Consider the following 23224-nt stretch of genomic DNA (forward strand, 5'->3'; position numbering starts at 1 on the left):
GACGACCAACTTTTGGCATCTCGGTGAAATCAACAACAAGCGAAGTCATTGGGGCTGGTCCTGGGGTATTGATTCCTGGAGGTCGTCGGGGACCTTCTCTAGGATTGTTTCGGGCACAGGTAACACACTGACGGCACACGAGGTCTGCTAATGCTGTCTTCCGTTCCAGATGAGCCCAGCGGTCTAAGGCTTTAACAAGACTGGAAGATCCATAATGGGTATTAGCATGAAGGGCTTTCATTATTTCATAGCCTAAGGAGGCTGGAATCCAAATTTTTCCTGTTGGCAAGATCCACCAACCTTCCTCATTCTTTTTTGCTGATTGCTGGTCACAGAGGTAGTCTTCATGTTTGGTGTAACGAGGCGTCCAAGCTGAGACTGGAGTGGGGAAGACAGGACAGGCTAAGACTGACGGACTAGGAACTAGAGTGCGGAGACAAAGTTTTCCTTCTGCTGCTTCCTTAGCTGCTTTATCAGCACGACCATTTCCTTCTGCAATTGGGTCAGACTTCCGTTGATGTCCTCGACAGTGGATTATTGCAATCTTAGTTGGCAGATTGATGGCTTCTAGCAGAAGACGAAGATTTGGCCCATATTTGATATCCTTTCCAGCGGCTGTAATAAATCCTCGGTGTTGCCACAGCATTCCATGTGCATGGGCTGCCTTGAAAGCAAACATTGAATCGGTGAATATATTTGCAGCTGCATTCTTGCTTAGATGTAGGGCAACTGTCAGGGCTATTATTTCTGCTAGTTGAGCAGATGTTCCAACGGGTAGAGATTCTGCTTGTATCACCTGATGGTCATCTACAACAGCATAGCCTGCTTTGCGACGTCCTTGAGGGTTGATGAAACTGCTACCATCACAGTACAATATTAAGTCTGGCTGCTGAAGGGGTTGGTCACGAAGGTCAAGACGAGATGCAAACAGCTGGTCAGTGGTTACTAGGCAATCATGCTCAACATCTTCACATGGTACTGGCAACAAGGTGGCTGGATTTATGTTGATGACAGGAGCTAGAGATACACCTGGGTTCTCGAGGAGAACTGCTTGGTACCTGGCCATACGTGAAACTGTCAGATATTTGTGACCACGAGCTTCTAAAATGGTCTTAACTCCGTGTGATACAAACACTGTGAGTGGGGCTCCCCAGGTGAATTTGTTTGCTGCTTCAATAAGTCTACAGCAGGCAGCAACAGCACGTAAGCAAGGGGGCAGACCGGCTTCTACAGCATCCAGGTTTTGGCTAAGGTAGGCCACAGGCCGATTGTGAGTCCCAAGTTTCTGGAGAAGGACACCTAAAGCAACACTTTGCTTCTCATCTACGCAAAGGGAAAAAGGTTTTTCTGGATCTGGCAGTCCTAAGGCAGGAGCCTCAATGAGCCGTTGTTTCAGGGTCCTAAAGGCAACATCTTGATCTGGGCCCCAGACAAAAGGTTCCTGTGTCCCCCCTTTGGTAGCTTCATATAAGGGTTTGGCCAAAAGAGCAAAGGAGGGAATCCATAACCGACAGTAGCTAGCTGCACCTAAGAAGCCTCGTAGCTCTTTGCGACTCTGGGGTAGAGGTATCTGGCACACAGTTTCTTTCCTTGCATTACTGAGAGACCGTTGATTCTTAGAGATTTCAAATCCTAGGAACTGGACTCGAGTTAAGCAGATCTGGGCCTTCTTGAATGAGACTTTATAGCCACAGGCATCAAGGAGACGGAGAAGGTTAAGGGTGCCCTGGGAACATCGATGAGGGTCAGGGGCACAAAGTAACAAGTCATCCACATATTGGATTAAGGTAAGGACCCCTTCTTGGGTGTCAAAGTTCTCTAAGTCTTTACCGAGGGCCTGTCCAAACAATGAAGGAGAATTTTTGTAGCCTTGGGGCAAACGAGTCCAAGTGTACTGACATGGGCTGGAGGCTCCAGGGGCTCTCCATTCGAAGGCAAAGATGTCTCTGGACTGGTGGTGAAGTCCAATACTGAAGAACGCATCTTTCAAATCCAAGACAGTAAACCATGCAGCCGTGGATGGAATCAGAGTCAGGATTGTATAGGGATTTGGCACTACAGGGTGGATAGCTTCTACTTGAGTATTCACTGCCCTCAGGTCTTGGACTGGGCGGTAATCAGGATTCTTGGGGTCTGGAGAAGGCTTAGGTACTGGAAGGATCGGAGTATTCCAGGCAGATTCACAGGGGATCAGGATGCCATCTTTCAGGAGTCTCTGAAAGTGTTTGGTTAACACTCTTCGGGCATCTTCACGAATAGGGTATTGACGCTCTCTCACTGGATTGGCAGTAGGTTTAAGGACCACAACTACAGGAGGTTGGTGTTTAGCAAAGCCTGGGGGATTATCTTCTGCCCATACAGTTGGCACTTCATTTCGGTAGTACAATTTATCCTGCACCTTTTCCTTGTCATAAAAAGCATCTTTATCAGTCTGATACTGGACTTCTTCAGGGTCACCATCAGGGTGTCTTCTAAATCCACATCCCATTAGGACCTCAGGAAGTCGCCACTCTTCTGTAGCATCAACCTCTAAATTACAACACACTAGTGAAGTTTGAGTCTCTGGAGGTAAGGACAGAAGTGCTGAGCCATCCGGAGTATCAAAGGTTATGGAGGCACGCATTTTAGATAAAAGATCTCTCCCAAGCAAATTAATCGGACAGCTGGGATTTAAGAGAAAACGGTGGGTGACCCGGTGACCTCCTAGAGAACAGGTTCTTGATTGGAGGTATGGGAGAGCAAGTTTCTTCCCTGCCATGCCTACAACTGTTAGGCTATCTTTAGTGGGCGGAGCAATGGGTGTCGTTACAATGGATACTTCAGCCCCCGTGTCTAACATGAAATCAACAGGATTTCCTTCAATATTTAAGCGGACCAAGGGCTCCCGAGGGCCACAATTGACAGAGCCCGGTCGCCCCTAATCATCATAGTTCATTCCGGCCATACCAACAAAGCCATCTTCCGACTTCCCTGCAGGGTAGGTGCGGCTGTACCGGCTTTCATTAACTTGCCCTCTTGGAAGGTGGTTAAAGCTCTGTCCTCTTCCTTGGCCTCTAGATCCTCCCCTCCCCCGGAGTCTGGACTGGCGGTTCGGACATTCGTTTTTCCAGTGGCCATCCGCTCTACAGTATGCACATTGGTCCCGGCCTAGGGTTCTAGGACCACGGGGCTCAAGGTTGGATGTTGGGGACGGGCGGTCATACTCATGGCCTTGGATCACTGCTGCTAAAATTGCTGCCTTTCGTCTATGCTTAGCTTCTTCTTCTTTCTTCTCTTCTTTATCTCTATTCACAAAAACCTTCTGGGCCACCTCAATTAATTGGGACACGTTCATCCCTTGGAACCCTTCTAACTTCTGTAATTTGCGTCTAATGTCAGGTGCAGCCTGGCTAACAAAAGATGCATTCACCATTGTACGGTTTGCTTCTTCCTCTGGGTCAAAAGGAGTGTAGAGGCGGTAAGCCTTGTACAGTCTTTCAAGGAAGGTATAGGGTGGCTCAGTTGGCTCTTGAATGACCTCCCTCAATTTAGCCATATTCATGGGCTTCTTTCCTGCTTCCTGGAGACCTAAGAGGATGGCAGTTCGGTATTCCTCTGATCTTCCTCTATCTGCATCTACATTGGGGTCCCAATTTGGGTCTATATCTGGGAAGCGGGCACGAACCCAGTCAGCTGCATTAGGCTGTTGGTCAGCAGGGACTCTGTTTTCAACAGTTTTCTTAGCAGCTGCCATGACTTTCCGCTTCTCTTCTGAAGTTAATAAAGCAGTAAGTAACTGGCTACAATCTCGCCAGGTAGGGGCATGTGTAGCCATAATTGTTGTAAACAGATCTGTCATGGGTCGGGGGTCTTCACTATATGGGGTCGTCTGTGTTCTCCAATTACAGAGATCGACAGTACTGAAAGGAGAATAGACCCATCTCATAATCCCATCCGCTCCTGCTGGAACTTGACGGAGAGGGCAGACTGTTGCTAAATTGCCAGTTTCCTGAGATTTGCCTACAGGCACTTTAAAAGGGTTCATTTCACTGAGTCCTGATGTAGGACTCCAATGAGTGGCGGGGCTCCAGGTCCCTGTTGTCGGATTTTTCTTAAGGACTGTCTTAGGTATGGGAGTGACAGGGGTCTCAGGTTCAGGAGCAGAGGCAGTAGCCAAACAGTCCACTAAGGATGGATAAATGGTGGAGACTGGCACTGAAGGGCTAAGCGCTTCACTGATTTGCAGTTCCTGAAGCTGCTCCTGGGCTGCAAGTTCTTGGGCGGCACGGGCCTGCGCAGTCTGTGATCTAGTCACTCTTGCTTCTGGGGGCGGAGTTGGAAGAGGAGGCGGTGGCAATGGCCCAGCAGAGTATGGTGGGGGCCAATCATCCTCCGGTGGCGGGCAAGTCACTTGGGGGCCTTGGGGCCTGCTTTCTGGGGTATTCAGGGTTGGACAAATTGCTGGCATAGTTCCTGGTGTTGGGCAAACTATAGGCTGGTTGGCTGCTGGGGCAGAGCCCTGTCGGGTTTTAAATCGCTTGGCCTTGGAAGGATTTTTCCTCACATATTCATACCAGCAGTAGACATAATGGAGCTGCTGATCGGAATGGTCCTCTTGGGGATCCGTAGCTGCCAGATAGACTCTGTGTAGCAGAGAGAGATCCATGGAGCCCTCTGGTGGCCATCCCACTGTAAACGCAGGCCAGTTTACCTCACAAAATGTCTGCAGACAGACTGGATTTAAAACTACGCCATGAGTGGCTGTGCCAAAAATTTCTTCAAAGTGCTTGAGCATAAACTGAAGAGGGGTTTTGGGCTTTGCCTGACTCCCTCCCATTTTGAACAGACAAAAGACAGACAGCTGGGTATACAGAGGGTGGGGTAAACAGGGAGAGTGGTAAGGGGTCCACTGCTCCTAGACACATAAAAGGGAGACCTTAACCACAAATGCTTCCACCTGTACCCGACTCAGATGCGATCTCTCGACTGAGAAATGCGAGCTTGAGGTGACCACAATTCAATTTGACTTTCTCCTATTACGGGAGTCCGCCTTTTCACACTCACACACCATGCATTCACTTCAACACAGATCCCACCCTGATCATAGGAAAGCCAAGGCTTTCCTAGCCTGCCTGACAGAAACTGACCCGATAGGAAGGTGATCAGGCTTCCTCTTCCCTTCAACTGAAGGGGACCGATACCGATTAATACTGACCTGACTCTGACCAGACTGGACTCCGGAGTCTTCCCCTGATGTTCTCCTCCTGGCTGAGTTCACTGAGCAAGCGACTTTGGTGAGAACCAGCCCTGGAGAGGAGTGAATGATCGGCTTTTCGAAATCGAAAATGGCGCCTTTGCCGCCAAACAGTCCTCAGTCAGTGCGGTTCTCTTCAAAATCGTGGCTCAGGAGGGCCCCAACAACCCGGCCTTGGTTGGGTGCTCCCCCCTTTCCCGGTCAGGGAACCAGAAATGTAGCACGGAGAAAGGGGCCTAAGCCCAAGCACAGACCACCAGATCAACAGAAGGAGAAGAACTTTATTGGCGCCGGTTCAGTCAGCGAAGCACGCTTTAAACAGACTGAACCCAGAGCAATGCAGGCTCCAGGCTTTTATACTGCAACAAGGTTACACGTCATCATTTACATCACCAGAGTGGAATTTTCCATTGACTAGGCTTACTTTTCCCGCCCAAACCAAACAAGCTCACTTCTGCCCCCTTATGACTGGAACATGAACAGCAACTATCCCCTTATATGGGCAAGGAATAATAAATGCCTACTTCATCTCCTTTCTCCAAGCACTGGAAAACTCAAGGTAATTTTTGTTTGGATGGGGGGGGGGGGGGGAAATTTTTGTCTATGTAAAAATCTCTGTAGGATGAAATTTTTTTTACAGGTGCCCTCTGGCCAGACCAGGAGATCACATCAGGTATCAGAAGTGAAGCAGGGTCGGTACTTGGACCACCAAGGCAGCCTCTGGAAGAAGGCAACGGCCAACCACCTCCTCACTTGCCTTGAAAGCCCCTTGCTGGGGTTGCCGTAAGTCAGTTGCAACTTGAACGCATGTATGTGTAGTTTGCCGGGGCTCAAAGAAGACAGGACACAAACACTCTGCAGGAACTGACTGAAGCCTCTCGGCTTCCCAGCGTTTATTTATAAGCTTCTAGTTCCCCCCCCCCTCCTCTCTCCCTCACGTAAGGGAAAGTTACAAGCATTCAAGCATCCTTTTGGAATGTGTTTTCTAACAGCCGCTCTCCCTTATCTGCCAAGGCCAAATGACTGCGTCATTAAGCAGCACCTCATGCTCTCAGCACACGAATACTTTTGGGTTCCCAATCTCCAGCCAGGAGAACAGCCAGGAGAACAGGAGAGCAGTGAATTCCCATCCGGGCATGCCACGCAGATATCTTTTCACTGCCCCCACATGTATGTACCTGCAAGACCTAACTGGGACCAAACAAATAACAACAACACCCCCCCCTTGCTGAGCCTGTGTGCATTTTTGGAGGTTTGAGAATGGGTAGTGGTTCTCAACACAAAACAGCTTCCAGAGCCTCTGGACAATCCCAGAAGACTGGGAGGCTCCCGTGTTGGATGCAGCTGTTTCGGGATGGGGGCTCCCTGCAGACCCAGAGGCGATGCCTCCTGAAGCACCTCCTGCACCAAGGAGGCAGAGGCCTGGCTGTGGGATAAGTACAGTTGCCAACCTCCAGGTGGTGTCTGGAGATCTCCTGTGGATCCTGTGAATTGAGGCAGATCATGAGAGGGAGGGCAGGAAGGGTTGCCTCAGTGCTTAGTTCGTGTGGCCCTTTTTTACACACCCAGGGAAATGCCGATTGCCACTTTGGGGTCAGGAAGCAACCCTGGAGGGTTTTCTGCCATCTTCTGGGTGTGGAACAGTGGTCACTGTGGGTGTGGAGGGGGAGGCCTTTGTGAATTTCCTGCACTGTGCAGGGAGTTGGACTAGATGACCCAGGAGGTCCCTTCCAACTCTATGATTCCAGGTGACAGAGATCAGTTCCCCTGGAGAAAATGGTCACTTAAGAAGGTGGACTCTATGGCATTGTACCCCACTGAGGTCCTTGTCCTCTCCAGGCTCCACCCCCAAATCTCCAGGAGTTTCCCAGCCCGGATCTGGCCACCCTGCCCACTTACCCCATATCCTTCACTGGTGGCCAGGGTGGACCTGTCCACCCTATGACTCCCTCCAATGGCCATGGCCCTTGAAGGGATAACCTCCTTGCTGCCCTGGCTGGCTGCTTGTATTAGTGCCATTTTTCTTTTCTTTTCAAATTGGTCTCTTCCTGTAATCAGTGAAGCTGTCACCTAGCCAACGCGACTTGGCTATACACCAGTGTTACTGACGCAAATGAAGCTCATGCAAAGTAAAAGCAATTCCCTTTGTTTGCATGATGCTCTCAGTGCCTTTGTCATGTCACCATTGGCTAGGAGACAGCATCCCGATTGGCAGGAAAAGGTTAATTTGGAAAGGAAAAAGAAAATGGTGGCAGCGAAGCCCCCACAAAAACCAGGGATTAGGTGTGAAAGAGGGAGGGAGGTTCAATGAAATTTCACTCCCCCAAAGCACTTGTTCAGTCCTGGAATTTTTTGCTATCAGACATTCTGTTCACCCCTAGTAATTATGAAAGGCCCCTCTGATTTCTATCAGTTTGGTGTAGTGGTTAAGTGTGCGGAGTGGGTAGGGAAGAAGCACAACATGCCTACAGCTTGGTGTAGTGGTTAAGTGCACGGACTCTGATCTGGGAGAACCGGATTTGATTCCCCACTTGTCCACTTGCACCTGGCTGGATGACCTTGGGCAAGCCATAGTTCTGATAAGAGCTGTTCTTGAAAAAGAGCAGTTTCTGTCAGAGCTCTCTCAGCCCCACCTACCGCACAGGGTGTCTGTTGTGGGGAGGGGAAGGTAAAAGGAGTTTGTAAGCCACTCTGAGACACCTTTGGGTAGTGAAGGGCGGCGTATAAATCCAATCTCTTCTTCTTCTCCTCTTCTTATATGAATGCGTGCTGCACCTCTAGTGATCTCTCTGGTCGAGACTCTCAAACTCTCTTTTAAACTTTTAGAATTTTAATCTGATTCTGTAAAATCATATTTATTGAAATGCTAAAAAGTATTGTTGAAATGTTGTTCACCACCCTGAGCCCTGCCTAGAGGAGGGTGGTCTAGAAATCAGATAAATAAATAAACAACGAAGCACAGCAGTGCTCAATTAGCTGAATTAGAAAAATTGTGAATGCTGGTAGGGCTGTTTTGCTTTCTTGTTTAGTGCCACATTCACTGTAAAAAGTTCCCTACCAAGCCCTGACCTGGGTAGCCCAGGCAAACCCAATCCCATCAGATCTCGGAAGCTGAGCAGGGCCAACCCTGGCAAGGACTTGGAAGGGCGACCTCCAAGGAATAGCAGGGCTGGGACGCAGAGGAAGGTAATACCAAGTCACCTCTCCAGAACATCCTAGCCCCACTAGGCGTCACCAGATGTTACCACGACTTCCAGGGTCACAAGCACACATACACACAAATACTCACCAAAAAGGAAAAGGAAAAAAGTTCCCTACCGGGTATTTATTATTTTAAATTTATATCCCGCCTTGCCGGGAACCGGGTAGGAAACCATTGTTCTAGCATAGGGGTCCCCAACCTGTTGGCACATTTGGAATTCTGACACAGCATGATGGGCGCAGCAACAAAATGGCTGCCACAAAACGGCTGCCGCAGGAGGCAGAGCCAGCCACAAAATGGCTGCCATAGTTTCACTTCAGTAACACAGTGTAGATCCTTGGGCTGTGTTCGCAGCTGCCGCCAAAGCAACGCTTTAAAAAAATCTGCACAGCCTATCAAATTTCCAATGGCGAATCAGAAGCCTTGCTGGGCAAAAGCTCAATCTGGTCCCACCCACTTCCTAAGAACACTTGGAGGGCTCCAGAAAAGGTGTTGCGGGTGTCGTGGCGCCCACTGGCACCATGTTGGGGGTAGTTGCCAGAGCGGGATGGGGTAGTTGCCAGAGCGGGTATGGTTTCCTTGGAATCACTAGCTTGGTAAGAGTTCAATCAGGTGAGGGCCATGGAAAATGGGTGGCTTGGCATTCATTTTCTCCAACCACGTTGGAGTCGCTCAGCATTCTTTGTCTGAGTCACTAGACATTCATTCCCCCAACCCTCCGCCACACTCGACAGAGGCAGTGTTAATAGGAAAAGAGCATCAAATTCAGATCCTGCTCTACGCAGTGTGCTCTTTTGCGGTTTCCGTCGCATTACTCATCTGGCAGTATGCTTTAGATGATGTATTTTAAAATCCACAGGGCCCAGTCTGGAGACATTTGGAAACAGCAATCAGTCTCATCGATTGTTATTTATTTTAGAAGACGTTTTCTTATTAAAACAATACTCAAGGTAGCATGCAACAATACAAACTTTAAAAAAATACATGGGGAGGAAAAGCACGGCCAAAGCGCGGCTTTTCTGAGCTGCAGCAAAATAGACGCGTGGCAGCGGGATCAGACAGATCCCTCGAGTCGCCATGCAGTTGCTCCCCGGCACGATCAGATGCCGGGGGAGGGGGAAGCCACGGAACGGAGAGTGAGGCAGCCGGCTGCGCATGTGTGCGCATGCGCAGTTTGGCCGGGAGCCTCGAATGCTGCGGAAGACGGGCGCACCGGCGATCCCACGGCCGCCCTTGCTGCGGAGCTTCAGGTAGGTAGTACTCTTTTCTAGGTTTTTTTTTAATGCACAGTTTCACCCAGAAAGGACGGATTGGGGACGGGTGCACTCTGCTTCCCAGATGTTGCGGTGTGATTGCACCCATCTGATGCGCCCCCGATCCGTCCCTCTTGCGGGGCAAAACCTTCCGTGTGGCCGGGGCCGGAGTTAAAGGGATTAAAACAATAGGCAGTCAGTGGCATCTGAAAATAATTATAAAGCTGTAAAAAGAACAGCAGCCAGGGCAAAGAACAGAAGGCAAACTGGCGGCAGAAAGTGCTGTGAAGTCACAGCAGACTTATGGGGATCCTGCAAGGTTTTCAAGGCAAGAGACGTGCTTTGCCATTGCCTGCCCCTGCACAGCAGCCCTGAACTTCCTTGGTGGTCTCCCATCCAAGTACTAATAACAGGGCTGGCCCTGCTTAGCAGCCAAGACAGGGCTGTCAGCTCTAGGTTGGGAAATTCCTGGAGATTTAGAGGGTGGAGCCTGGGGAGGGTGAGGTTTGGGGAGGGGAGGGACCTCAGCAGGGTATAATACTGTAAAGACCAACTTCCGAAGTAGCCATTTTCTCCAAGGGTGGCGGTGGTGGTTTTAAGCCTTTCTCAAAACAATGGAACTGTCAATTAGTTGGTTTTATTGTCTCCTGTAGGAGCTGCGGTGGCTCAAGTGGTTAAGACGCTGAACTGCAGGCTGTGGAAGGTCGGTAGTTCAGCAGTTCAAGACCCAGGTGCCGCATGACGGAGTGAGCTCCCGTCTCTAGTTCCAGCTCCTGCCAACCTAGCAGTTCGAAAGCAAGAAATTGCAAGTAGATAAATAGGTACCACTTCAGTGGGAAGGTAACAGCGTTCCGTGCGCCTTGGTGTTTAGTCATGCTGGCCACATGACCATGGAAACGTCTTCGGACAGCGCTGGCTCTTCGGCTTGGAAACGGAGATGAGCACCGCAACCCTAGAGTCGGATTCGACTGGCTTTCGAGCAAGGGAAACCTTTACCTTTACCTTTATTCTCTCCTGTGGCCATTGTGCATTGCACTTTCTGATATGAGACTGGAATTCCAGTAAAGGATTACCAGTGTTCAGGTAACCAAATGACAGAGAGAGAAAAAGAGAGAGAGAGAGAAATTGTGCAGATGTTTAAAAGCACATAATTCCATTTCTGCACAGTGGGTACAATCCTGCTTCCCCATCCCCATGTCTGAGCATTCAGCTGGTCACTTGCAGTGAGCTCTGTGCAAGGCCTGCCAGCTCCAGGTTGGGAAGTACCTGGAGACTTTGGGGGTGGAGCCGGAGGAGGGCGGGGTTTGGGGAGGGGAAGGACTTCAACAGGGTATGATGCCATATGATAGAGTGTTGGGTGATAGTGAGATATTGAAAAAAGGTATTTAGCAGAAATAATGTAGCCCAGCAGAGCCTGAGTAAAATAATTCAGACTGAGAGTCCATGTGTGATTAAAATATAAAGTTTTTACTAAATACTAGCATGGGAAGGGTAACTGGGATGAAAACAGCAACGGAGCTAAATAGGCTACATCCTTACTCTACAAAGACAAGACTAGAAGAGAGCAACTCTTACTTCTTCTTGAGAACAGCAAACAAAGACGGGAAGAGAAGCCATAAAATGCTAAAACACTCTGACACTTTCGTCCCAATCAAACTCCTAGTCAGGGAGAAAATTCCTGGGCTTCTTACAGCTAAAGAACATTGGTTACATGAGAAACATGTGACTTCCTGTGAGTAACATAAACAAACATTTAACCCCAGATGTACTGAGTGTTTTCAACTTGTAATACCCAACAGAGTCCACCTTCCAATGCAGCCATTTTCTCCAGGGTAATTGATCTCTGTCGCCTGGAGATCAGTTATAATCCCAGGAGGTCTCCAGCCACCGCCTTGGAGGTTGGCAACCCTATGCCAAGATCTGACTACCTCTGACTAGCCCGGGCCATTCAGGTTAGGGCCACTTCTTATTGGTGACAGGCAGTGGTGGTAGAAAGTGCAGCCCACCTATGGCAACCCTGTAGGGTATTCAAGGCAAGACCCTAACAGAGGTGATTGGCTATTGCCTCTGCATATGCATAGCAACCCTGGACTTCCTCGGTAGTCTCCCATCTAGGTACGAACCAGGCCTGACCCTGCTTAACTTCTGAAATCTGATGAGATTGGGCCAGCCTGGGCCGTGCAGGGAAGGGCAAAGGCAAATTAGCAGTTCATAAAAACCAAATCAACAAAGAACCAACGGGGGAAAAAACACTCAACAGCACAGAGCCAGCCAGATCCCAAGCACATTGACTCGGAAGTCTGGCGTCACTGAGCTCAGTCATGCCTATTCTTGTGGACACGAGGCTGTAGCCTCTGAAGTCCAGCATTGCTGAACTGAGTGGGAGTGACTTCTGAGTAAACATCCGTGGAAAGGTACATAAATTGTTTATATCCTGCTGGTTTGCACCTTGAACAAACATGCTTTTTCACCTGCCTGTTTTCTTGCTCGCACTTGACTAGGGGCTGTACCACTCTGCCTTATGGCATCAGTTTTAATTAGCGGGTTGTTGTCAACTCTTCGGAGAGCATGCTAATTACCTTAAGGCCTTGTTAATTTCATTGTGTTGGACAATTCCAGCGGTGGCCCACCATGAATTTTACCAGCTGGAGAGTGGCCCTTTGGTTGCTTAAGGGACGAGGGCGGTATATATTTGGAAGCTCCCTGGGTGGTATTTATTTGGAAGGGGTCAGTGAATAGAAAGGAACATCTAATTAAAGAACAGATAGCTGGGGATGGCCAAGACTCCAATTTCAGAAAGCCTAGGGCAGACATCCCAGAATTTCCCCTAGAGTTCATTGTTTGGCAGGCATGAGCAACCACTTTAAAAAAAGAAAGAAAACCTTTGGGTGTTCATGTTGTGCAAGGGGGGGGGAATGATAGTATTGTTCTTATGAAAGAGAGGGGAGGGGAGGCTGCATTATAGCTTGATTGCAACAGATCTTGGAAGCTAAGCAGGGTCAGCAGCACCAACGCTCTCTCTAAGCTGTGGAGTCTTGTGAGCAAAAAAATCTACTTTGTGAGCTACTGGCATTAAAGTTGTGGGCGAGCGATTTAGCTACTGCATAAATTAGTTTGCTCTGGAGCCAACCTTCCTGAGCTCAGACAAAAACGTGTGAGCAGGAGGCTAAAAACCTGTGAGCTAGCTCGCACTAACTCAGCTTAGAGGGAACACTGCACTTGGATGGGAGACCACCAGGGAAGCCTCTGCAGAGGAAGGCCATGGCAAACCACCTCTGCTTCTCACTTGCCTCAAAAGCCCCTTGCTGATGTTGTCAGACGTTGACTGCAACTTGATGGCACGTACGTACTGATGTATGACAGACGTTGTGCCGTTAGAAGAAAGGATCTGAAGGGAAGGACACCATCAATGGTTTTCTCCTTTCAGTAGGGAACTTAGGAACCCATCTTCTGTGGAGCTTTTATAATGGACCTTTCAGGCTGGTAATGGCCCAATGCCTTGACTTGGATAGCCTAGGCTACCCTGATCTCGTCAGATCTCAGAGGCTAAGCAGGGTCAGCCCTGGTCAGTGTTTGGATGGGAGACCACCAAGGAATACCAGGGCAGCTCCACAGTGGCAGGCAATGGCAAACCACCTCTGAACGTCTCTTGCCTTGAAAACCCTATGGGGCTGGCATGTCAGCTGCAACTTGATGACAAAAAAAAAAGACAAATAAAAAAGGGCACAGCGAATCTCCCTTATAAATAAAAGCCGAATGGTGGTGGCACTTCTCTAGAACATTCCACACGCTCCAAAATCAGTTCGCTCTCTGATCTGTCATTCAAAGGGTCTCCCTATCCACTGGCTGCTTTGCCTGAGTCCTGCCTCCAACATTCTAAACATTTTGCTCTTCCTCTCCCCCCCATAGCCAGTCAGAACACAGAGGTTATTTGCATATGCAGCCTCATTGGCCTTTACCTCGGAACACAGAGGTCATTTGCATATGTGACTTGATTGGCTTTTGACTCTAACATTCTAAACAGTTTGCTGTTCTGAGGTAAAATGTGTCCGATCTCCAGGTGAGGGCTGGAGAGCACTCAGAATTCCAACTGCTTTCCAGATGGCAGGGAAGGAGATAGGGTTGCCAACTCCAGGTTGGAAATTCCTGGAGATGTGAGGGATGGAGCCTGGAGAGGGTGAGGTTTCAGGAGGCGTGGGACCTCGGACAGGTACAAAGCCATAGATTCCACCCTCCAAACCAACCATTCCCTTCTGGGGAACCATCATTGCCAATCTCCAGGTGAGGGCTGGAGATCACTCAAAATTACAACTGTTCTTTAGGTAGCAGAGATCAGTTCCTCTGGAGAAAATGGTGGACTCAGTGTCATTATACCCTGCTGAGGTCACCACAGCAAATTGACACTGAGAGTCCAAGGCCGGGGCACCCGCCCAGAGCCTCTTTCTAGAGGCTGTTGTATTTATTTCCACAACGGGCCTTTTTCCTAGTCATCTATAAGACACTCACCCCTGACCATCCAAACGGCAGGAACTGACCCTGACTCCAGTTTTCTCCATTGACATAGAAGAGTCCAGCGATCATGATGAAGACCCACACGGCCAGGTTAATGACGTTGAGGACGTTGTTAAATCCCACAGAGTTTTTCACACCCAAGGCCACGATAATGGTCACGACGACCGCAATGGCCAGAGCCAGCAGATCTGGGTAGGATTCTTCTCCTTTACCTGTGAAGAGCAGGGGGGAAGTGCCATGTGAGACCCCTTATTCCAGAAAGAAGACAAGAGAGGCAAAGAGAAGAATTTGTGGGAAACTGTCAGCTCCAAAATCTCAGGCACACTGCGAAAAGCAGGATAGGTGTGCCTGAGAGCGAGGGTACACTGCTTAGCGGCAGAGCGCATGATCTGCACGCATAAGATCCTAGGTCTACTCCCAGGCATTGCCATTTAAAAGGCTCTCAGGCAGCAGAGCTAAGATCCTTGCCAAAGCAGCTGGGACGATACTGGGCTAACAGGGTTGTCAGCCCCAGGTTATAAAAATAATTTTGTGGAAAAGTGGTATCCTTTGACACATGATGCAGATAACAATCCCTCTGTGGAATGTAAAATACCTTCAAAATATCTGGAATCTATCTTGTTTTAGGTCTATTCCTAAAATATGTAATGCAAAACTAGGTTTAAGTCTGTGTATGTATATGTCTATATCATGCTGTTGGTGATATGTTATGGCTGAATCAGTTAATAACCCCCCCCCCAAAAAAAACCCAAACAGGGTTGTCAGGCTGCATGCCTGTAACTCCTGGGGGACTTTTGGGGGGCAGGGCATGGGGAAGAGAACATTGGTGACACTTGGAAGTGACATCACCAGTGCTGGAACCTGGAAGTGACATCACCAGTGCTCTGGGATCGGGAAGATTCCTAAAACATTGCCACGGTCACTTCCGTTCCCCAACCAGAAGTGACACTAATGTGTCACAGAACAGAAGCCTCCCCCTGCCCAGTTTCTTCTTGCAACTCAACTGAGCACCAACAGAGACAAGGGAGCGTCCGCAAATAGCAGGCAGATGGCAAGTCAGTGTTAGGATGTTTACATATTTAAAGTTCTATTGGGATATAACAACTTGCAGGACTGGTCCAAATGTGAAGGGGTTATAGTAATCAATGGTAGTCGGGGACGGGGCATAACTCAGTGGCAGAGCCTCTGTTTTGCCTGCAAGAGGTCCCAGATTCAATCCCCGGCATCTCCAGCTAAAAGGATCAGGTAGTAGGTGAGGCTAAAGTCCTCTGTCTCACACACCCTGGAGAACTGCTCAGAGTAGACAGTGCTGATCTTGACACCAACTGTCAGACTCAGTATACAGCAGCGTTAGGCGTTCACAAGATTTCACCAGGGGGATCGGCTTTAAATCAGAAATCGGTGGAGACTGTTATTCCATCTGCAAGAACACAGTACAAAGTACTTTTGAAAAACAGCTCATAGCTAGTCATCCCCATTCAGGGATTTGCACAGGGCAATGCAGCTCCAATGCACACATGGACTTTCTCTGCCCAATATAGTTTCCTTATCCATTTCAATACAGGAGCCAATCTACAGGAGCTTTCCTTTATTTATGTGCAATGACTTTCTCTACTGAACTGTATAAGGAATTCCCTGCACACTGGAGATCTACCTGGGTACACAAAGATCTCTAATCAAGGGTGATTATGTATAGGATGAGTCTGTTAGTAGCACAGAATGATGCACTGAACTGATGTATGGGAAGTGTCCCAAAGCAAAGCAGGAATTGTTCCCAAAATTAATCTGTGCTTGCTGATAAAAGCTGGCCATGGATTTCTAAATCTAGACTGGAGTTCACTGTCTGACATACAGGCTAATGGAGGATCAACGTAGGCTGAAAGACACTGCCCAGCAGATTTAAGGCCTAAGTGTTGAAATTATGCCCACAGTATTTGAAACTAGAGCCCTCTTGACACTCTCTGATTTCCAATGAGATCAGCCACCTTTCAGAATCTAACAGAGATACGGCACTACCCAATACACGTCAAGGCTAATTCTCACCTAGCCCATTTAAAGTCCCAATGCTGTCAATCATCCAGCGGCTGATGGTGTGGTTGGCCAAGGAATCGAACATGCTGCTTAAAGCGCTGGCTCCCGCCGCCGTGCCGATCAGGTATTCCAGGATTAGGTTCCATCCGATGAAAAATGCCACGAACTCTCCCACAGTGACATAGCTGTAGGTGTAGGCAGAGCCGGTGGTTTTGGGAACACGGACTCCAAACTCGGCATAGCAAACCCCTGAGCAGAGACACAAGGAATGCACGCGAACTATAAGTAAGTGTGGATGAAATCAGGAGAGAACCAATTATATGCTGGAGCTGTAACCAAATGCTGTTGCAGGCTAAAAGCCAAGGAAACATTCAAATCCCCAGCTTTGGATTTTCGATGCAAAAATTAAATTAATTTTTACAGCAAATATATAGAGAACATGGCCAGCTGGATCTTAGATTTGGACACGTGCGCTCATAGGCTTCAGTGGTATTCGTGTCAGTTGATGGGTCTGGTTCATGTATCTGTCAGAGAGGCAATCGATCACAGTCTAGCCAGTGGACAGAATACCGGCCTTGGATGTTCTGACCCATGCATCCCCTCCCCACCCACCCCCAACCGCTATGGGAAGTTCTGCCCATTGCAAAACAAAAACACTTAAAGTCCCATGTAATAAGTCCTTCCTTAATATGAATTTGGGTCATGTTACTGGGAAAGGCCATGTCAGTAGGGAATCTGGGCCATGTTACTCTCCCATCCTGTTTCCCTGGTCAAAAACAACCCTTCCCCACTAGAGGAGGAGGAGGAGGAGATTGGATTTATACCCCGCCCTTCACTACCCAAAGGAGTCTCAGAGTGGCTTACAATCTCCTTCCCCTCCCCACAACAGACACCTTGTGAGGTAGGTGGGGCTAAGAGAGCTCTTTCAAGAACTGCCCTTGAGAGAACAGCTCTGAAAGAATTTATGACCGACCCAAGGTCATACCAGCAGCTCGATGTGGAGAAGTGGGGAATCAAACCCGGTTCTCCCATATTAGAGTCCACGCTCCTAACCACTACACCAGACTGGCTCTACACTACACTAGGGCTGCCAACTCTGGGCTGGGAAATACCTGGAGATTTTGTGGGTGGAGCCTGAGGAGGGTGGAGGGGAGGAAAGGAACCTCAGCAGGGTCCAACGCCCTACAGTCCACCCTGCAAAGCAGCCATTTCTCCAGGGGACTTGATCTCTGTTGCCTGAAGACCAGCTGTAATTCTGGGAGTTCTTCAGCCATCACCTAGAGGTGAGAAATCCTATCCCCTGGGCTGCTTTTAACTCCAGTGGGGAAAAAGACAGGTAGTTGTACAGTTCCTGTATTTCCCCCCTGTCCTGTCTTTTCCACCTATGTATGTATGTGCTGTCAAGTTGCAGCTGAGTTATGGCAACCCCAGCAAGGGGCCACGGGTGCGCTCCACTTCCCAGATGTTGGGGTGTGATCGCGCCCGGATAATCCACCCACCATCCGTGCCTCTCCCGCGGCAACTTTGCCATGTGACCGGGGCCAAAGTCCCTCTCAAAGAAGGAAATAGCCTTGAAACAAAACTACAAATACACTCCCTTGAATGTTCTAAGAATTCAGCTCTGTATGAATTAGAAAGTTTTTAACCACAGCAATCTCAAAACCTTGACTATTCCTACTATACATAGATTCCCTGCCTGTTCAATAAAATCTTTATTCTGTTTTTGAAAGTTAATTTTCCTCAAGTGCCATTTCTCAAGGTTTCAGAAAAAACTGGACAGCTCCTGTATTCTCAGTAGAGTCCCTGAGGTGAGAAAAAGCATAAATATCTAAACATAGGGTGGGACAGTCAAGTCTTTTATGACAAAGAATATATACATGCTACTGTAGGGCAACTCGGTCACTGAGGGGAACTGAAGATTTGGTGGGGAAAATCTGCCAGACAGTTGGAGAGATACAGGGGTTCATCATAAGTAGTTTGCCACTGCCTTCCTCTGCAGAGTCTTCCTTGGTGGTCTCCTTTCCAAGCACTGATCTTTCTTAGCTTTCAAGTTCTGATGAGATTGGGCTATACCATGTTATTCCACATCCCTCCCTCCCCCCCGCCCACCAGTGGTTAAAAAGCAGTCCATGTGGGCATTTTTTTGATGTAGGAGACAGCTCAGTGGAAGAGTGAACCCCGCCTCCCCTTCCCCCAGCCCCACAGCCTCATTTTACATTAGGGTCCCCCTCCACACAGGTAGTTTTCACAACTAAACTGCATGTCAGAAGATCTGATCATATCCCCAGCAGCACATGTATCTGACCATTACAGGAAGAGTGAGAGACGAAGGAGGGGGAAAAAATACCAATAATCTTGATTGTCCACATTGCATTTCTGTTAAAATCTGTGGCTCACATCTCTAACAGCAGGCAGCTGGAAGAGTAACCACTGATAATTTTGTGAACCGTCTCAATGGTCACAGAGTATGCCTCATGGTATTTGCGCACAACGGAAGCATAAATTCAATAAAACAACCATCTGGCACTTATCCGGCTTATCTGTAATAGTATGCCCCGCGTCATTTCTTTGTCATACTTTGCTGACTGACGAGGCAGTGAGAGCCATTACAGTCATTTGATGGAAACTTTAAAAGCTATCTTCCTTTTCAAGTGTTTAGCTTTAGTTCTTATACACTTGCTTCATTTATTCACCTGCCTTTCTTCCCAATGGGGACTTGAAGCGGCTTCCATTGTTCTCCTCTCCTCCATTTTATACTCACAACAGCCCTGTGAGGTAGGTTAAGCTGAGAGCGTGTGGCTGGCCCAAAATCACCCAGCAAACTTCCCTGGCAAAGTGGGGATTTGTACCTGGGTCTCCCAGGTACGTTAGGCGGAGAGTGTGTGGTTTACAGGGCTATTTTTGGGCAGGAACGCACAGGAACGGAGTTCCGGCTGGCTCCCGTGTTGGCCACGCCCAGCAGGAACTCATTAGCATAATAGGTCTCACCCAACAGCAGGAACTCATTAGGATTGGCTACATTAGGGGTGTGTGGCCTAACATGCAAAGAAGTTCCTGCAACAAAAAAAGCCCCGGTTGACAATAAACAAAGTATGCAGAATAAGAAGCAAAAGGTAGGTATGGCTGGATGACCACACTTCTGGTAACATGGGGTGTGTGGCCTAATATGCTAATGAGATGTGCTGTCAGGGTGTGACCTAATATGCTAATGAGTTTCTGCTGTTGGGTGTGGCCTATTATGCTACTGAGTTCCTGCTGGGCTTTTTCTACAAAAAGAGCCCTGGGTTTTTACATGGTTTGACACAGGTGAAGTTTTTCATTGCATTGCAGCCACTAACTGGAGGTGGAGGAGGAGAAGGAGGAGTTGGAGTCGGATTTACACCTCACCCTTCACTTGGAGTCCCAGAGCTGCTTACAATCCCCTTCCTCTCCCCACAACAGACACCCTGTGAGATAGGTGGGGCCGAGAGAGTTCTGAGAGAACGGTGACTGACCCAAGCTCACCCAGCTGGCTGCAGGTAGAGTGAGGAATCAAATCTGGTTCTCCAGATTAGACTCTGCCGCTCTTAACCATTACACCAAACTGGCTCTCAGCAGTAACTGGGGCAACAGATACATCTGCAGAGGGTGAAACTCTCTAGGCCATACGATCATCTGAGCCCAGATTTCATTCCACCTGAGATTGCTATAATCTTTGGGTTTTGTAAAAAAACCCACCCAAGGCTTTCACATAATAAAGAAAAAAACCAGCAGTGTTAGCCGCAGCACTGATAAAGCCCATCCTTTACACACCGCCCGCTCTGTGTTTGTACTGGCAGAACTTGTTACTGATTCAAGGCCTGTTCCTCTTGTTCCATTCTGAAAGACAGACTGTTATTAACATCACTTAGATCCATGGCAGCAACGCCAGCCCGGGCTGTCAATACCCTATAATTGAAGAGCGAATCCCAGCCTCCGCCTCGACGAGAGTCTATAAACAGGTACCATTTGGAGCCAATTCTGTGCTGTGCAGAGGCACCAATTGGGGCCTTTTGACTGGTTTTCTATTTATGATTTGTCTGCATTTTCCAGCCCAGCTAATTCTCAAAGTGTGGGCCAGGACAGACTAGTAGGCAGCAATGAAGCTTCCAACATATCATTAAAAACAGATTGACAAGGGAATCCTGAGCAGATTTCTATCCTCCTAAGGCGACTGAAATCTATAAGCTTGGGAGGGTATAACTTTCATCAGGACTGTTTCACTGTAAATCAATAAAGGCACTAATGAGGCCCAAATGACCTGCTCACAAAGGAGGCTGCCTGCTGCATCTCTGCATGAGTCAGTGTTCTGAGTTAGCCTCCTTACAACTAGCCTCCACTGGGTAATGGTGTATAATTCTATGCCTCCAAGTCAGGTGAGCTGGCCTCCTTTCAACCAGCTTCCGCTCTGGGGGGCAGATATTTCTATTGTGTCTTTGCTGACTAAGCTATTCAACTACTACTGATGCTAAGGCATAACATACATCCCACTTCCAAAGGAGGTTGCCCACCGCCACTCTGCATGAGATACTGCTCCTTCCAATTAGGAGGCATTTGTAGATCAGTGTCTCACACAGAAACTGGGGAGGGGGGGAGATTAGCTCCAAGCACAACTTACTTTTAGAGTAACTTGTGGGGTGTGTGTCAGGAGTGAAAGTTTTAATTCAGATAAAAAGCTTGCTTCAGCTATCAGAAGCGATGTTTTGGCCACTATTTGTTAAACCAGGCTTTGGCAAATTTTCTTCGGCTCTAGGAGCTAGCCCCCAAATTTAAGAACCGCCTACCCAGCGGTTCGAAAGCCTAGCAAGTAGATAAATGGGTACCTGCCTAGGTGCAGGGGTGCACCCGCCTTCCAATGTGGTGGCGGCGAAGCAGAGTGGCAGAGAAAGAACGGTGGAGCTGGCGGCAGGCGATGGCGGCGGGACGATCTGGCAAGAATATGGCGGCGAGTCGACATCGGGCAGCAGGCGTTCCAGCCGGGGATCGGTCCAGAGCCAATCGGACAGAGGCCAATGCAGCAGTCGTCGCACAGTCGCGGACTGTGGGAACTACCCCAGAAGGAGCCGTTGTGGAGCCCCGCCGAGACAGAACCCACCATGAGGAAGCCGCAAGAAGAAGAGAGAACAACAACAAGCCGGCGGGGTGCCTGGTAGGCACTCACCTTCCCCTATGTACATTGTGTGGCCCTAGTTAGGAAGTGTAATATGCCCTTGTAAACCACTCAGAGCCTTCGGGATGGAGCGGTATAGAAATTGAAATTGTATGTATGTATGTATGTATGTAAGATGTGGGGTAATTTTTCATCCTTCAGGGTTTCATATTAATTATCATAATTTCTAATTATTGCTAGGGTTGCCAGCTCCAGGTTAGGGAATTCCTGCAGATTTGGGGGTGGAGTCTGGGGTTGGGAGGGAACGCAGCAGGGGCGTAATGCCACACATCCCCACCCTCCAAAGCGGCCATTTTCTCCAGAGGAACTGATCTCTGTAGTCTGGAGATCAGTTTTAATTCCAGGAGATCTCCAGACCTCACCTGGAAGCTGGCAACATTTAATCCTCACAGTTTCTCATAATCTAATTAAAGTGCTGTACACTGCATTGGTTAGGCCACATCTGCAGTATTGTGTGAAGTTCTGGAGGCCTCACTTCAAAAAGGATGTGGACAGAATGGAGCGGGTGCAGAGGAAAGCAACAAGGATGATCAGGGGCCTGGAGACCAAGCCCAAAGGCTGAGGAACTTGGAAATGTTTAGACTGGAGAAGAGGAGGTTGAAGGGGGACATGATTGCTCTCTTGAAGTCTTTGAAGGGCTGTCACTTGGAGGAGGAGGGCAGCAGTTCCTGTTGGCAGCAGAGGGTAGGACTCGCAATAATGGGCTTAAATTAAGGGCGGGAAGGGTTTAAATTAAGGGCTGGATTTTAGGAAAACCCTTTTTACAGTAAGAATTATGCAACAGTGGAATCAGCTGCCTGGGGAGGTGGTGGGCTCCCCCTCACTGGCAGTCTTGAAGCAGTGGCTGGACAAACACTTGTCAGGGAGGCTCTAAGCTGATCCTGCATCGAGCAGGGGGCTGGACTAGATGGCCTGTGGGGCCCCTTCCAACTCTGTGTGATTCTAAGATTCTATGGCAGAAGTATTGTATTATATTAATAAATATATGTGTAACTCTGGCTGTCATGACTGAGACAAGACGCTCACCTCTCATCATAGCTTAACCTCTCCCCAGTTCTTCACAATTCCATTATTGCTTTCAAAAGCTCTGTTTAATTGAATATTGGAGCCAGCACAGAAGGCAAACGAATAAATTCACCCACCACTACTGAATGGCGTACAGCCATTCGCAATTATCGTCAACTCGAAGAGCCGCCTTTTGCTTTTATTTTTGGCCTGAGGCCTGCACCTCAGGGATGCTCACAGCCCACCCATTCCTCCGGTAGTGGCTGTTTCAAGGTGGGAACCACCTGCCAACTGGAAGCCCCATCCGACAGTGGTCTTGCCCATTTTCTTGGAGTCTGGGGCAGATGCCACACTGGGGAACGGTGCACAGAAGAGTCAAAAGTGTCATGACAAAGAGCTGAATGTCGCTCCTGAGCCACCAAGTGAACATCACTGATGCAAAATTAAGGTTGCATACAGAGAAGCAATGACATGAATGTCAGGCATGTTTATTTTTATGTCACACAACAAACATTATGCAAAATGCTAAATAAGCTTTGGGTTGGATCCATCCCGTTTTCCCACTCAATCTCTGCCAGTTCCTCTCCTTAACTCCTTTTCCACATGACTTTTATCCATGCAGCTCCCATGATCCCCAACAAATCCCTCTTGGTGGTCAAAGGGGACCCTCCCCTTTCTTTTTACCAGTGAAAAAACTGGTTGGATCCAGCCCTTCTTACGTTTACTGAGAATTGCTGAGAGACACTAGAAGGAAATCACTGCTGAAAACTCTAGGTGCTGCAATGAAATTTGTAGGCGCC

At 48.6% G+C, this 23224-nt stretch overlaps 1 protein-coding gene across 1 annotated transcript in view; it reads right to left on the reverse strand.

Moving 5' to 3' along the window:
- SLC7A14 (solute carrier family 7 member 14) overlaps window positions 1-23224 on the reverse strand; it is a 72363-nt gene that overhangs the window by 14007 nt on the left and 35132 nt on the right. The window contains exons 2-3 of the mRNA XM_015411610.1: window positions 16244-16480; window positions 14195-14412 (exon numbers count right to left, since the gene is read on the reverse strand). Coding sequence (XP_015267096.1) covers window positions 14195-14412; window positions 16244-16480 — 455 coding nt within the window. The remainder of the gene's footprint in view (window positions 1-14194; window positions 14413-16243; window positions 16481-23224) is intronic.

Source organism: Gekko japonicus, unplaced genomic scaffold (genome assembly GCF_001447785.1).
Source record: "Gekko japonicus isolate JY-2015 unplaced genomic scaffold, Gekko_japonicus_V1.1 scaffold11, whole genome shotgun sequence".
NCBI lineage: Eukaryota > Metazoa > Chordata > Lepidosauria > Squamata > Gekkonidae > Gekko > Gekko japonicus.